Source organism: Triticum dicoccoides, chromosome 4A (genome assembly GCF_002162155.2).
Source record: "Triticum dicoccoides isolate Atlit2015 ecotype Zavitan chromosome 4A, WEW_v2.0, whole genome shotgun sequence".
In the NCBI taxonomy this organism is placed as follows: domain Eukaryota; kingdom Viridiplantae; phylum Streptophyta; class Magnoliopsida; order Poales; family Poaceae; genus Triticum; species Triticum dicoccoides.
In genome coordinates, this window is record NC_041386.1 from 450412499 (window position 1) to 450425813 (window position 13315).

At 46.4% G+C, this 13315-nt stretch overlaps 1 protein-coding gene across 1 annotated transcript; it reads right to left on the bottom strand.

The window, feature by feature from the left end:
• Nucleotides 1–10068: 10068 nt before the first annotated feature.
• LOC119286116 (probable pyridoxal 5'-phosphate synthase subunit PDX1.1) lies at nt 10069–11427 on the bottom strand. The gene has a single exon (XM_037565463.1). The coding sequence runs from the start codon at nt 11275–11277 to the stop codon at nt 10333–10335; it is 945 nt and encodes a 314-aa protein (XP_037421360.1). The 5' UTR covers nt 11278–11427; the 3' UTR covers nt 10069–10332.
• Between the last annotated feature and the right edge of the window lie 1888 nt (nt 11428–13315).

A 13315-nucleotide genomic window follows, 5' to 3' on the forward strand; every position in this document is an offset into this window, starting at 1 on the left:
GAACTATCCAGGTAATCTCTGGAAGCATCGGTTAGTCCACTATAAAAGATATCAAGTATTTCAGGTTTCTTAAGAGGATGATCAGGCAAAGCATTAAGTAACTTGAGAATCCTCCCCCAAGCTTGTGGGAGACTCTCTTCTTTAATTTGCACAAAGTTGTATATTTCCCTCAAAGCTGCTTGTTTCTTATGAGCAGGGAAATATTTAGCAGAGAAGTAATAAATCATATCCTGGGGACTACGCACACAAACAGGATCAAGAGAATTAAACCATATCTTAGCATCACCCTTTAATGAGAACGGAAATATTTTGAGTAAATAGAGGTAACGTGATCTCTCATCATTAGTGAACAGGGCAGCTATATCATTTAACTTAGTAAGATGTGCCACAACAGTTTCAGATTCATAGCCATAAAACGGATCAGATTCAACCAAAGTAATTATATCAGGATCAACAGAGAATTCATAATCTTTATCAGGAACACATATAGGTGAAGTAGCAAAAGCAGGGTCGGGTCTCATTTTATCTCTAAGTGATTCTTTGTTCCATTTAATTAATAACCTCTTAAGCTCATAACTATCCTTGCAAGCGGAAATAGCGGCAGAAGATTCCCTATCAAAAAGATAACCTTCAGGAATAACAGGCATGTTTTCATCATCACTATCATCATCGTATTCAGATTCAATAATTTCTTTTTCTCTAGCCCTAGCAATTTGTTCATCAAGAAATTTGCTAAGGGGCACAGTGGTATCAGACATAGAAGCAGTTTCATCATAAGTATCATGCATAGCAGAAGTGGCATCATCAATAACATGCGACATATCATAACGAATAGCAGAAGCAGGTGTAGGTGTCGCAAACTTACTCATAACATAAGGTGAATCAAGTGCAGAGCTAGATGGCAGTTCCTTACCTCCCCTCGTAGTTGAGGGATAGATCTTGGTTTTTGGATCTCTCAAGTTCTTCATAGTGTCCAGCGGATATAAATCCCAAGTGACTCAAAGAATAGAGTTATGCTCCCCGGCAACGGCGCCAGAAAAAGGTCTTGATAACCCACAAGTATAGGGGATCGCAACAGCTTTTGAGGGTAGAGTATTCAACCCAAATTTATGGATTCGACACAAGGGGAGCCAAAGAATATTCTCAAGTATTAGCAGCTGAGTTGTCAATTCAACCACACCTGGAAACTTAGTATCTGCAGCAAAGTGTTTAGTAGCAAAGTAATATGATAGTGGTGGTAGCGGCAACAAAAGTAAAGACAACAAAAGTAATGTTTTTGGTATTTTGTAGTGATTGTAACAGTTGCAGCGGAAAAGTAAATAAGCGTAAACCAGTATATGGAAAACTCGTAGGCACCGGATCAGTGATGGATAATTATGCCGGATGCGGTTCATCATGTAACAGTCATAACATAGGGTGACACGGAACTAGCTCCAATTCATCAATGTAATGTAGGCATGTATTCCATATATATTCATACATGCTTATGGAAAAGAACTTGCATGACATCTTTTGTCCTACCCTCCCATGGCAGCGGGGTCCTATTGGAAACTTAGGGATATTAAGGCCTCCGTTTAATAGAGAACCGGAACAAAGCATTAGCACATAGTGAATACATGAACTCCTCAAACTATGGTCATCACCGGGAGTGGTCCCGATTATTGTCACTTCGGGGTTGCCGGATCATAACACATAGTAGGTGACTATAGACTTGTAAGATAGGATCAAGAACTCACATATATTCATGAAAACATAATAGGTTCAAATCTGAAATCATGGCACTCGGGCCCTAGTGACAAGCATTAAGCATAGCAAAGTCATAGCAACATCAATCTCAGAACATAATGGATACTAGGGATCAAACCCTAACAAAACTAACTCGATTACATGATAAATCTCATCCAAGCCATCACCGTCCAGCAAGCCTACGATGGAATTACTCACGCACGGCCGTGAGCATCATGAAATTGGTGATGGAGGATGGTTGATGATGGCGACGGCGATGAATCCCCCTCTCCGGAGCCCCGAACGGACTCCAGAGCAGCCCTCCCGAGAGGTTTTAGGGCTTGGCGGCGGTTCCGTATCATAAAACGCGATGATTTGTTCTCTCTAATTTTTTTTTCTCCGAAAGCAAATATATAGAGTTGGAGTTGGCGTCGGAGGGTTTCTAGGGGGCCCACGAGGTAGGGGGCGCGCCCTAGGGGGGGGGCGCGTCCCCCACCCTCGTGAGAAGGGTGTGGGCCCCCTAGTCTTCATATTTGGCGAGGATTTTTTATTATTTTTTCTAAGACCTCCCGTGGAGTTTCAGGTCATTTCGAGAATATTTGTTTTCTGCACATAAAACAACACCATGGTAATTCTGCTGAAAACAGCATCAGTCCGGGTTAGTTCCATTCAAATCATACAAGATAGAGTCCAAAACAAGGGCAAAAGTGTTTGGAAAAGTAGATACGACGGAGACGTATCAGTAGCTAGATGGCTTCTTCTCTCTCTTTGAATCTCAATACAAAGTTATCCCCCTCTCTTGTGGAGATCTATTCGATGTAATCTTCTTTTTGCGGTGTGTTTGTTGAGACCGAGGAATTGTGGGTTTATGATCAAGTCTATCTATGAATAATATTTGAATCTTCTCTGAATTCTTTTATGTATGATTGGTTATATTTGCAAGTCTCTTCGAATTATCCGTTTGGTTTGGCCAACTAGATTGGTAGTTCTTGCCATGGGAGAAGTGCTTAGCTTTGGGTTCGATCTTGCGGTGTCCTTACCCAGTGACAGAAGGGGCAGCAAGGCACGTATTGCATCATTGCCATTGAGGATAACAAGATGGGGTTTATTTCATATTGCATGAATTTATCTCTCTACATCATGTCATCTTGCTTAAGGCGTTACTCTGTTTTTAACTTAATACTCTAGATGCATGCTGGATAGCGGTCGATGAGTGGAGTAATAGTAGTAGATGCAGAATCGTTTCGGTCTACTTGTCACGGACGTGATGCCTATATACATGATCATGCCTAGATATTCTTATAACTATGCTCAATTCTGTCAATTGCTCAACAGTAATTTGTTCACCCACCGTAGAATACTTATGCTCTTGAGAGAAGCCACTAGTGAAACCTATGGCCCCCGGGTCTATTCTCATCATATCAATCTCCATCACTTCAATCTTGCTTTGCTTTTTTACTTTGCCTTTAATTTTTACTTTGCATCTTTATATCAAAAATACCAAAAATATTATATCTATCAGATCTCACTCTCGTAAGTGACCGTGAAGGGCTTGACAACCCCTAATCGCGTTGGTTGCGAGTAGCTATCGTTTTGTGCAGGTACGAGGGACTTGAGCGTGGCCTCCTACTGGATTGATACCTTGGTTCTCAAAAACTGAGGGAAATACTTACGCTAATCTGCTGCATCATCCCTTCCTCTTCGAGGAAAACCAACGCAAGCTCAAGACGTAGCAAACGCTGCCGTCGACCGCTACCTCTCAGCGGTGCCAGTTGCCGTCCTCCCGCATTTGAATACTGTATCTCGAATTCTCGATCATATGAATATAAATTCGCAGTGTGACTGAATGAAAGATATCGTTTGAACAAACTTGCGTTTTTCTCTCTCAATGTACAGACTTATCAAATGATTTTCTTTTGAAAAAACGTCAATGGCTTTTAAATATAAAACACTCATCGCAAATGTTTTAGTTAGAACACCCGTATGCAAACCGACAGCTTCCCGAGGAAGCCAAGGGAAAATGTGCCGAGCAGGATTTATGCATCCCTTCAACGCAAACGGTTGTTTTGCATGACCCGTGTGCAACCACGTACAAACAATTGGGTAAGATTTGCATATCTGTCATTTTGGGTATGTTACCATTTGTCAAACTGGAAAGATTGACATTTGTTTATCTAGTAACATTGCCATTTGTCAACCTTGTAACACTGCGATTTGTCAAAATATGCAGCTAAAAATCACTAGCACTATCTAATTTTTGCAACTAAAATCACTAGCACTGTTCATATGGACACCACTAGCAGGCATGAGTTCATGGACACATATGCAAATGTACCATTGATTACATACAACAAGTCATCAACCCACAACGAGAACGAGGATACACGTTGGGTTATAGATCATTTCCAACAAAACATTCTAGTAAAGTTTTTCTCACACAACAAATAACAAAGTGATGAAATGAACTTCAGCTCAACCACTCGTCGGCGTTGGAAACACTTGCTTTGAACCAGAAGTGATTCTCTGGGAAGGGCCAGCTACTGTCAATCTCGAGACCAATGCGGGACTGATCATCCAGGCTGAAGCAACCTATGTCAGGACCCATATTGGGACGGTAGAGAAGCATAGAAATGTCCGAGGTATAGATACAGTTGCTTCTCATAAATGGTAGTAACATTGTGTCAACGGCAGCTGGATCGCCTTCCACCATCATTGGATAGTTTTGTCCAAGGAAGAGCGAGTTTCCTCCAAGACTTCCAATACTGAACCGGGGAGAAGGTGTTGGCGCTAGTACACTAGTATCCATCCCGAATACCCTGCAATGAATGTTGGAATAGGTCTGGAGAGTGCGACCATGCGAGACAACACCTACTTCCTTAGTAACATCAGCAGTGCCCTATATACAGACAAGAAGAGGTGATCCATCGGAATAAGTTACCAAGCACCACTAAGTATATGGGTCCTGCTCGTCCTCATGCTCATGATCATCAGCATCGTCATTTCCCCCTTGGTTATAAATTTTTTTAAGTATAGGTGGTGGAATGTTCACAGGACCTTGGAAACACAAGAAGGTTAATTAGTAAAGGGAAACTAGCTAACCCGCATGCATGTGGATGAAACAATTATAATTATGGTGGAAGACAAACGTACCAAAAGCATCGATTCCATGCAAAAACAGTGCCATGAGTGGTGGCAGCAAACACAAGACCCTCGTATTGAATTGCATCACAGTACTCATCCTATAAAGAAATTGATTTTTGAGCAATATCCATAGAGGCGTGGAAGTAAGGACGGCAACAAGCTTGTCGAAGATAGCAACAACTTCATAGTTCGTGTAATCCCAAGAGCGGTTGGGAACTCGACAAATTGCTATCTTCTGTAGATGACAGTCACCATGATCGTATTTGAACTCAGGTAGAATACCGGTGTACTCAACCTCTGGGCAGTCGTCTGAGATTTTTGGAAGTGGAACCCGGTGACGAGTGTACACATTCACAAGTTCCCACTCGCAGTCATACCCAATATAAACAACCCAATCTCCATTTGCGCCTGCCCAAGCCTTGCCCTCAAGCGATGGCATCTTAACATCATACGTATCACTATCAAGCGGCATCAACTTGCACAAGGCGAGGCTTCCCTCGTCCCCGCGCCAGTCAACAGGGTCATGGCAAAGAATACAGGGGAGATCAAACCGCTCCTGGACCCTTGGGTTCCTTGTAATGATGTTATTAGTTGAGTCGAGAATGGTCTTGAATGAACCTGGCATGCTAGCCGGGGTGATGACGTCGCACCGATCAATGAGTTCCTCCATCGTGTCATCATTCAAATTGGGGAAAGAATAACGGGGTCGTTTTCGGCCTGTTCCCTCCATGGAGAAGACGATCGAACAATGGCAGAAGGAAGGGTGAAGGCAAATGGAGGAGGGAGGAAGAGTGTGCGACAGCAGTTCCAAATCGAGAGGGAAAGGCGAAGAGTTGGTGGACGGTTGCCACGGTACACGAAGAGGCGCCTAGGGAGCGAACGGTTGCCACAGAGGTCACACATTGACGACAAGGGCCGAGTGAACTGCATGCGTATATCGCACACACCTTGATCTGGCTGACCGTTTCTTTTGTGTTGCCTAATCACAAATAGTTCATCCGCGTGAACCGTATGCTGTATATCACACACACCTTCATCTGGCTGCCCGTTTCTTTTGTGTTGCTTAATCACAAACTGTTCATCCAAGTGAACCGTATGTTGTGTATCGCACACGCCTTCATCTAGCTGCCCGTTTCTTTCGTTCCTCCTCATTGCATACAGTTAATTGGACTAAACCATATGCCCTTCATCGCACACGCAACTAAAATCTGAACCGTGTTTGATGCATCCGTCATCGCAAACATTTTATACATTTTTGACGGTTTTCATACACCACCATTTGTGATTATTGCATCACACACGGTTTCTCGAAGGGTCTTTGATCGTAGTGTCGCATTAGCAGCATCCTGCAGTAGTGCGTGTTCTAAATGACAGAGAACTTCTCGTTTCTCTTCATGTGAAGCATGATAGGCATCATGAATGGATGAAGCGTCAGATGCAAAGTCTTCTTATGGATGTCAATCGCATACGCAACCTCTCCATCAAGAACTCATTTGTTGCTCATGAAGCCTGTCTGCGTGCCTGGAAGAGCCTTACTCTGCTTTGTTCTAAAGATGAACTCACTGCAGATGGCTTCACTGAAAGATTCAAGTTTGACTCCAGGCCTCCACAATCTGCAAGTTCGCACTCTACTGCGTCCATTGAAGATTCTAACGATTCAGCTTCAGCCCCAACTGTTGTTGCGCGAGTCATTGATGAGGAGGACGACGCCACTTCACCAGCTATGGCTTCACTGCATCACGATTCTGCATCAGGCCCTTCTACACTGCCCAACTCTAACGTCGACCCTGTTGCCCCAACAAATTCACCAACTCCTCCGGGGAACGCTTAGACACTCTATGTCTTCACTCCTTTTTGGTCATTCCTGACAAAAGGGGCATATGAGTTGATGGTCTTCAAGCGAGTCTATATGGGTCGGGTGCTTCTTCTTGTTAAGTTTTGAAACTCTTGTTTTTGAACCGTTGCTTTTGAGTTGTAACTCTTAAGTATTGGTGGTCGTCTGCTAGTTTTGCTGCTACCTTTTATTGCGACGATAAATTACCCATGAAGTCATTATGCATACACCCATTTTTCATTGTGCATGTCATTATCTTCACTACATTTCTGTATGCACGATGAATTGTCTTCATGAATTGAAGGAGATCTCCACAAAGCAGAACCTGCCATGTGCATTTGCATTCAAAGGCAAATTACTTATACGCACATCTTCGGGGGGGCCCTTTCAACTTCATGAAGCCAATGACCGCGTTCTTTAACTTTCACATATCTTTATCCCTGTTGAAAACTTCAAACAGTTTGCCATCAATCACCAAAAAGGGGGAGATTGTAAGTGCATCTAGTGCCACCCCTAGTTGGTTTGGGATTATCGACGACAAACATGGTTGACGGACTAATGTGTTTGTGAGAATTGCAGAATAACACAGCTAGAAGTCCCTCATTGATTTGGTTTACCTACCAGAGATGACCCCTAAAAATGTATGAAGACAGTGAAGACAATGGTGGTTCGTGAAGACATTCATGTCAAAGATAATGACATGTGAAGACATTCAATTGAAGTCAATGGAGTACGAAAACATAGTTTCTTTCGTAGTTTCATTTTCTTCTTTCTTGAGTCATAGGAATCACCGAACTGTTAAGTGGGGTCCAAGTGAACAAAGTCAGAAAATTGATGTGATGCTCAATCCAAATCCTATGTCTTCGAGTGAAGACAATGATAATAAATCTTATCTAGAGTTGGATGAGTCGGCTTTGCTTGTAGCCCAAGTCAAGCTGACGTGTGTGTTTGAAATCCGACTGTTGGACACGTGTCGGTTCCTTAGTGACCCAAGGTCATTTCGGACATATCATGTCGGGTTGCCTCCTGGATATAAATAGCTCACCCCCTACACCATAAATTGGTGGCTGCTTAGAGTTAGTGCACGGCTTCTGTCGTTTGAGAGCAACCCACCTTCGAAGCCTTTGAGAGAGAAACCTTGCGAGGACAAAGCCCAAAACACCCAGCGCTAAAGAGTGTTAGGCATCACTGAAGTCTTTCTGTGTGCGTGGTCTGAAGACTTATTACACTTGAAGATTGTGTATTTTCCAGTCAGTTAGGTGTCGCGTTCTGAGGATCCAAGAGTCATTGTGTATCGGTGAACGAATTTTGTGAAGGTTTGGAAGTCTACCTTGAAGACTTACCAGAGTGATTGGGCTAGGACTAAGTGTCCTTAGCTCAAGGGGTCTTCTGAGTTCAATCTCAGCCTCCCTAACCAGACGTACAGTTGTCACAGCAACTGGAACTGGTCTACCAAATCATTGTCTTCGTCAAGCAACTGGTTCTTTCAGTTCACCCTTACTGTTTAGCTTCTTGAAGTCATTGCTTGGTTGTCCTGTTTGACTTCACTGTGTGAAGATATTCTCTCTGATTGCATAATTGGCTTCATACCGTCTTCCCATTCTGATCCACCCTACCTAGCTGCTATTTCTCTTCGTGCTTACTCAGTACTATTTCCTAGACCATGGCTTGGCTAATGTAATTTATCTTCCGCTGTATACTATGTAGGTCCTATTTGATTGTCTGTCTTTGAAGACATTGCCTTATCTTGAATACTTTCATAAAAATCGCCTATTCACCCCCTCCCCCTCCAGTCGATAACTAGCATTTTCAGTTCTTTAGGGCCAGTCATGAGAAAAACCGACATTGCAAGGGCACACCGGATCTCCAAGTGAAATCTGCCGTGGGGATGACCTCTTGTCCCCAGAACCTCGCGTCGCATGCCGAATTGGTGGGATGGCACCCGTTGGACTCCCATGCCCAGGTAATGGTATCTGCCTGTGTTGGGTGTAGCTCGAAGCCGTCCACTCATGCCCATAGTTCAACTTCAAAGTACTCCTGTAACAGATCCGCCGAGAGTTTTGGGCCGATGTCAGCTGCCCAAGTGCCCTCCTCCAGGGCCTGCTGGACTGTGCGCGTGGATCTTGCATGCTTGGCCACCACGTTATATAAGTTTGGCGCTATCTCCTGCACTCTCAGCCCATGTAGCCATTGATCCTCCCAAAACATGGTCGACCTCCCGTCATGTACAGTCGATTTTGCTGCCGCTCAATACAGTTGCATGGATTCCTCTAGGACATTGATGTTGAATTCTACCCATGGTCTCGACGCGTCCGATCTTTGCAACCACGGCCATCGAGATTGCATCGGAATATTAAGTCGTCTTAGGTTTGGGTTGCCGAGTCCACCTGCCCACTTGGGTGAGCACACATGCTCCCATGCCACCGCACATTGCCTGCCATTGTCCTGCGCTTTGGCGCATCAAAGAAACCCTCGGCAAATTTTGTTCATCGCCGTAAGCGCACCAAAGGAACCCTCGGCATCGCCGTAATCATCTTCTATGGCAGCTCAAGAGCTATCATCGTATGAATCGGTATTGCACACGACACAGACTGCACCAAGATCAAACGGCCGCTCTTGGGTGGGCAAACGTCCTGCCAGCATATCCACCAATGTGCTCAGCTGAGCTTCTTAGTTGTTACTTATAATCGTGAGCAGCTGATCAACCACAGTATTTATGGTTGGTGCGTTCAATTAATGAATTGGTTTGTCCATGCTAATGGATGGAAAGCATGGACCATTTGCCCACAAAAAAGGAAAGAAATCATGGGCCATTGAAAGAGAGGGCCTGCACGAGTAATCCTGCTTTCTGACGGGACCGCCTTGCCGGGGCGGTAGGTGCATCCAGCAGCAACCCAACAGCACGGGAAACCACTAGCGTTGGACGCACCTGGTTAAGCTGTAATCAAGTAGTTCCTCCATCCAAACAGATATATCTAGACGTGGGATAGTACATACTTTATCCATTACTTGCCGTCCAAATAGATATATCTAGACGTGGGATAGTACATACTTTATCCATCTTTATAAAAGAAATGTACTTTCAACTATGTTGGAGGGTCAAACTATCTTAAAGTTTGATCGAGTTTATGCAAGAACATGTTAATGTTTATGAAATCAAATAGATATATGACGAAAATATATTTTATCGTAAAGCTGATGCTACTAATTTGATGGCATAAATGTTTATCTATTATTGTATAAATATGATCAAACATAAAAAGTTTGACTTTCAAAGTTGAAAAAGAACGGAGGGAGTAGGTGTAAGAAGAGGAAACGGGGATTTTGTTGTCTGGTCAGGCCAGGGAAACCAACGCCAAGACCAGTCATTTTCGCCATCTCCAACAAAACAATCAATCTCCACACTCCAGTTTGGGACAAACACGGGCAACCAACATCAAACGAGAGCATAGCACTTGAAGAGCAAAATCCCTCGGCTGATCTCAACTGGCAACCAACACCCAAGATAGTTCTGCTGGATAATACATGATGATGCACCTAGAGTAGAGGAACAAAACGACACATGATGCAAAGCCAGATTCAAGTTATTACGACGACGATCCATGGCACCAACTTGGCAACAAGGTATGAAGCTACTGGGATCGGGCGGCGAAGCGCTCCACGTTGGGGTCGGACAGGTTGATCCCCACCATGGCCTCCCCGAGCCCCGCGCTGACGTTGGCCAGGATCTCCGGGTCGCTGTAGTGCGTCACGGCCTGCACGATGGCGCGGGCGCGACGCGCCGGGTCGCCGCTCTTGAAGATGCCGGAGCCGACGAACACCCCGTCGCACCCGAGCTGCATCATCAGGGCGGCGTCCGCGGGGGTGGCCACGCCGCCGGCGGCGAACTGCACCACCGGGAGGCGGCCCAGCTGCTTGGTCTGCATCACCAGGTCGTACGGGGCGGCGATCTGCTTGGCGTAGCTGAAGACCTCGTCCTCGTCCATGTTGCGCAGGGCGCGGACGGCGCCCATCACGGAGCGGACGTGGCGGACGGCCTCCACCACGTTACCGGTGCCGGCCTCGCCCTTGGTGTGGATCATGGCGGCGCCCTCGCGGATGCGGCGGAGCGCCTCCCCCAGGTCGCGGCAGCCGCACACGAAGGGGACGCGGAAGTTGTGCTTGTTGATGTGGTGGGCATCGTCGGCGAGGGTCAGGACCTCGCTCTCGTCCACGTAGTCCACGCCGATGGCCTCCAGGATCTGGGCCTCCACGAAGTGCCCGATGCGGGCCTTGGCCATCACCGGGATGGTGACGGCGCGCTTGATGTCGCGGATGAGGGCCGGGTCGGACATGCGGGCCACGCCGCCCTGGGCGCGGATGTCGGCGGGCACGCGCTCCAGCGCCATGACGGCGCAGGCGCCGGCCTCCTCGGCGAGGCGCGCCTGCTCGGCGGTGACCACGTCCATGATGACGCCGCCGCGCAGCATCTGGGCGAGGCCCACCTTGACGGAGAAGGTGGCGGCGGCAGGCTTGGCGGAGGGCTCCACCACCGCCTTGTTGTTGCCGTACAGGGCCACCACGCCGTCGGAAGCCATTGATTCTTCTCACTCCGATCCGCCGCCGCAACAATCTTCTCTTCCACTTTGGGGGGTTTGGGGCTGGGGTTGGGGATGGATGAGATGTGGTTCTGCTCTAGTGGAGTGGTAGAGGAGAAGTGGAGCTGGACTTGACTTGCAACTGGACACGCGGAGACAGCCGGGCTAATGGGCCATTCCTTCCGGTCCAACAATCCAATTTTATCCTAGCCATCATCTCGGTTGCCCAAAGCGAACCAACGTGCTGGAAATCAAGCATGTACTGAATGTACAAAATGAAAAGCTCTCTGAAAAATACTCTTCTGATGTTGGGCGTGCAAAGGAGAATTCTTTCAAATATCTAAAAGATAGGATCTGAAAACAAGTCCAGATGGAGAAGGTGCTTTTGGTTGGGGGTAAGGAAGTTCTCATCAAGTCTGTTGCACAGGCAATTCCCACCTATTCGATGGCATGCTTTAAGCTTCCAAGAGGGCTTTATCAACATACCAATGGGCTACTCCGCAAATTTTGGTGGGATTCAAGGAAAGGCGAAAGAAAGACAACTTGGGTTTCTTGAAAAGTTATGACTCAACCAAAGTTCATGGGCGGTATGGGATTCCGTGACATCGAGCTCTTCAATTTGGCGCTACTTCCTCGCCAAGCATGGCGCTTACTTCAGGACCCTACGTCCTTGAGTGTCCGGATTCTCAAGGCTGTTTACTACCCCACATGCTCCATCTTACAGGCGGAATTGGGAAATTACCCCTCTCAGGTATGGCGATCAATTTTGGAAGGCAGAGATACTCTCAAGCTTGGTCTTATTAAAAGGATTGGTATGGGGGAGAACACTAACATATGGCTTGATAATTGGATACCTCGTGATTACCTATTGAAACCTATCTGCTCAAAGTCAGCGAACCCACCTCGTTTGGTTTCAGAACTTGTTGATCACAGCTCGGCATCCTGGAATCAAGCCAAGTTAGATGAGCACTTCATTGACATGGATAAGGAGGCCATTCTTAATATTCCTCTAAGTATGCGGGTGCAAGAGGACTTCTGGTCATGGCATTATGAGAAGAAGGGCATTTTTTTAGTTCGATCAGCTTATAGATTGCTGTCTGGGACAAAGAAATATCGAACCGACTGGCTGGAACATAAACCGGGCCAGTCTAATTTGGAGGCAGAAAGGAAATCTTGGAAGAAGCTTTGGGGTATGAAAGTGCCATCTAAGATCCGTGTGTTTGCATGGCGGCTTGCTCAAACTTCGCCACCTACTGGTGATGTCCGTAATCACAGGACGATGGCTGATACGCCGGCATGTGGGATTTGTCATGCGGTCCAAGACTCATGGCGTCACTCATTATTTGAATGTCGCATGGCAAAATGTGTGTGGGCACTCATGGAGGAGGAGCTGACCGACGTTGTTATCTTGAACCGCTCGGAAAATGCTAAGGTATGGCTGTTTTGGTTGTTCGACACGCTGCCACCGGCAGAGCTTACTCGTGTCCTCATTACAATGTGGGCAATCTGGTGGGCACGGAGACGCGCCATACACGACGAACAATTCTAAAGTCCGATGAGCACTGCATGCTTTATTACCAAATTCATTGAGCTAGAATCACTTCCATGCCGCCCTTCACTTCAGCCCAGGGGCACGACGGCAAGGCCAGAGGACCTGTAGGTTAGGGTTGAGGATGTGCCTGCAAACTCAAGGGGCATGCATGCCACAGGAACGAATGCGCCTAGGGGTGTATGGCTGCCACCCGTTGAGTGTGATGCTAAAAGCAATGTTGATGGGGTCTATCACGAGATGGAACTAAGGGTGTGGCAGTGGCTGTATGCAGAGACACATTTGGACACTATTTGGGTGCGTCGGCTGTCGTTTCTAATGGCCTTGTTGACCCGGCAACACTGGAAGCTCGAGCATGTAGTGAAGGTCTCGCACTTGCTACGGATCTGCATTTAAACTCGATTTGTATTGCCACAGATTCTGCAGAAGTGGTGTCTAACTTGGACAAGTCTGCTCCCTGCCGATATGCTACGATCTTGAGGGATATTG

Excerpts from the sequence above, each read along its gene's own strand:
- LOC119286116 (XM_037565463.1), bottom strand. The coding sequence starts at position 11,277 with ATGGCTTCCGACGGCGTGGTGGCCCTGTACGGCAACAACAAGGCGGTG.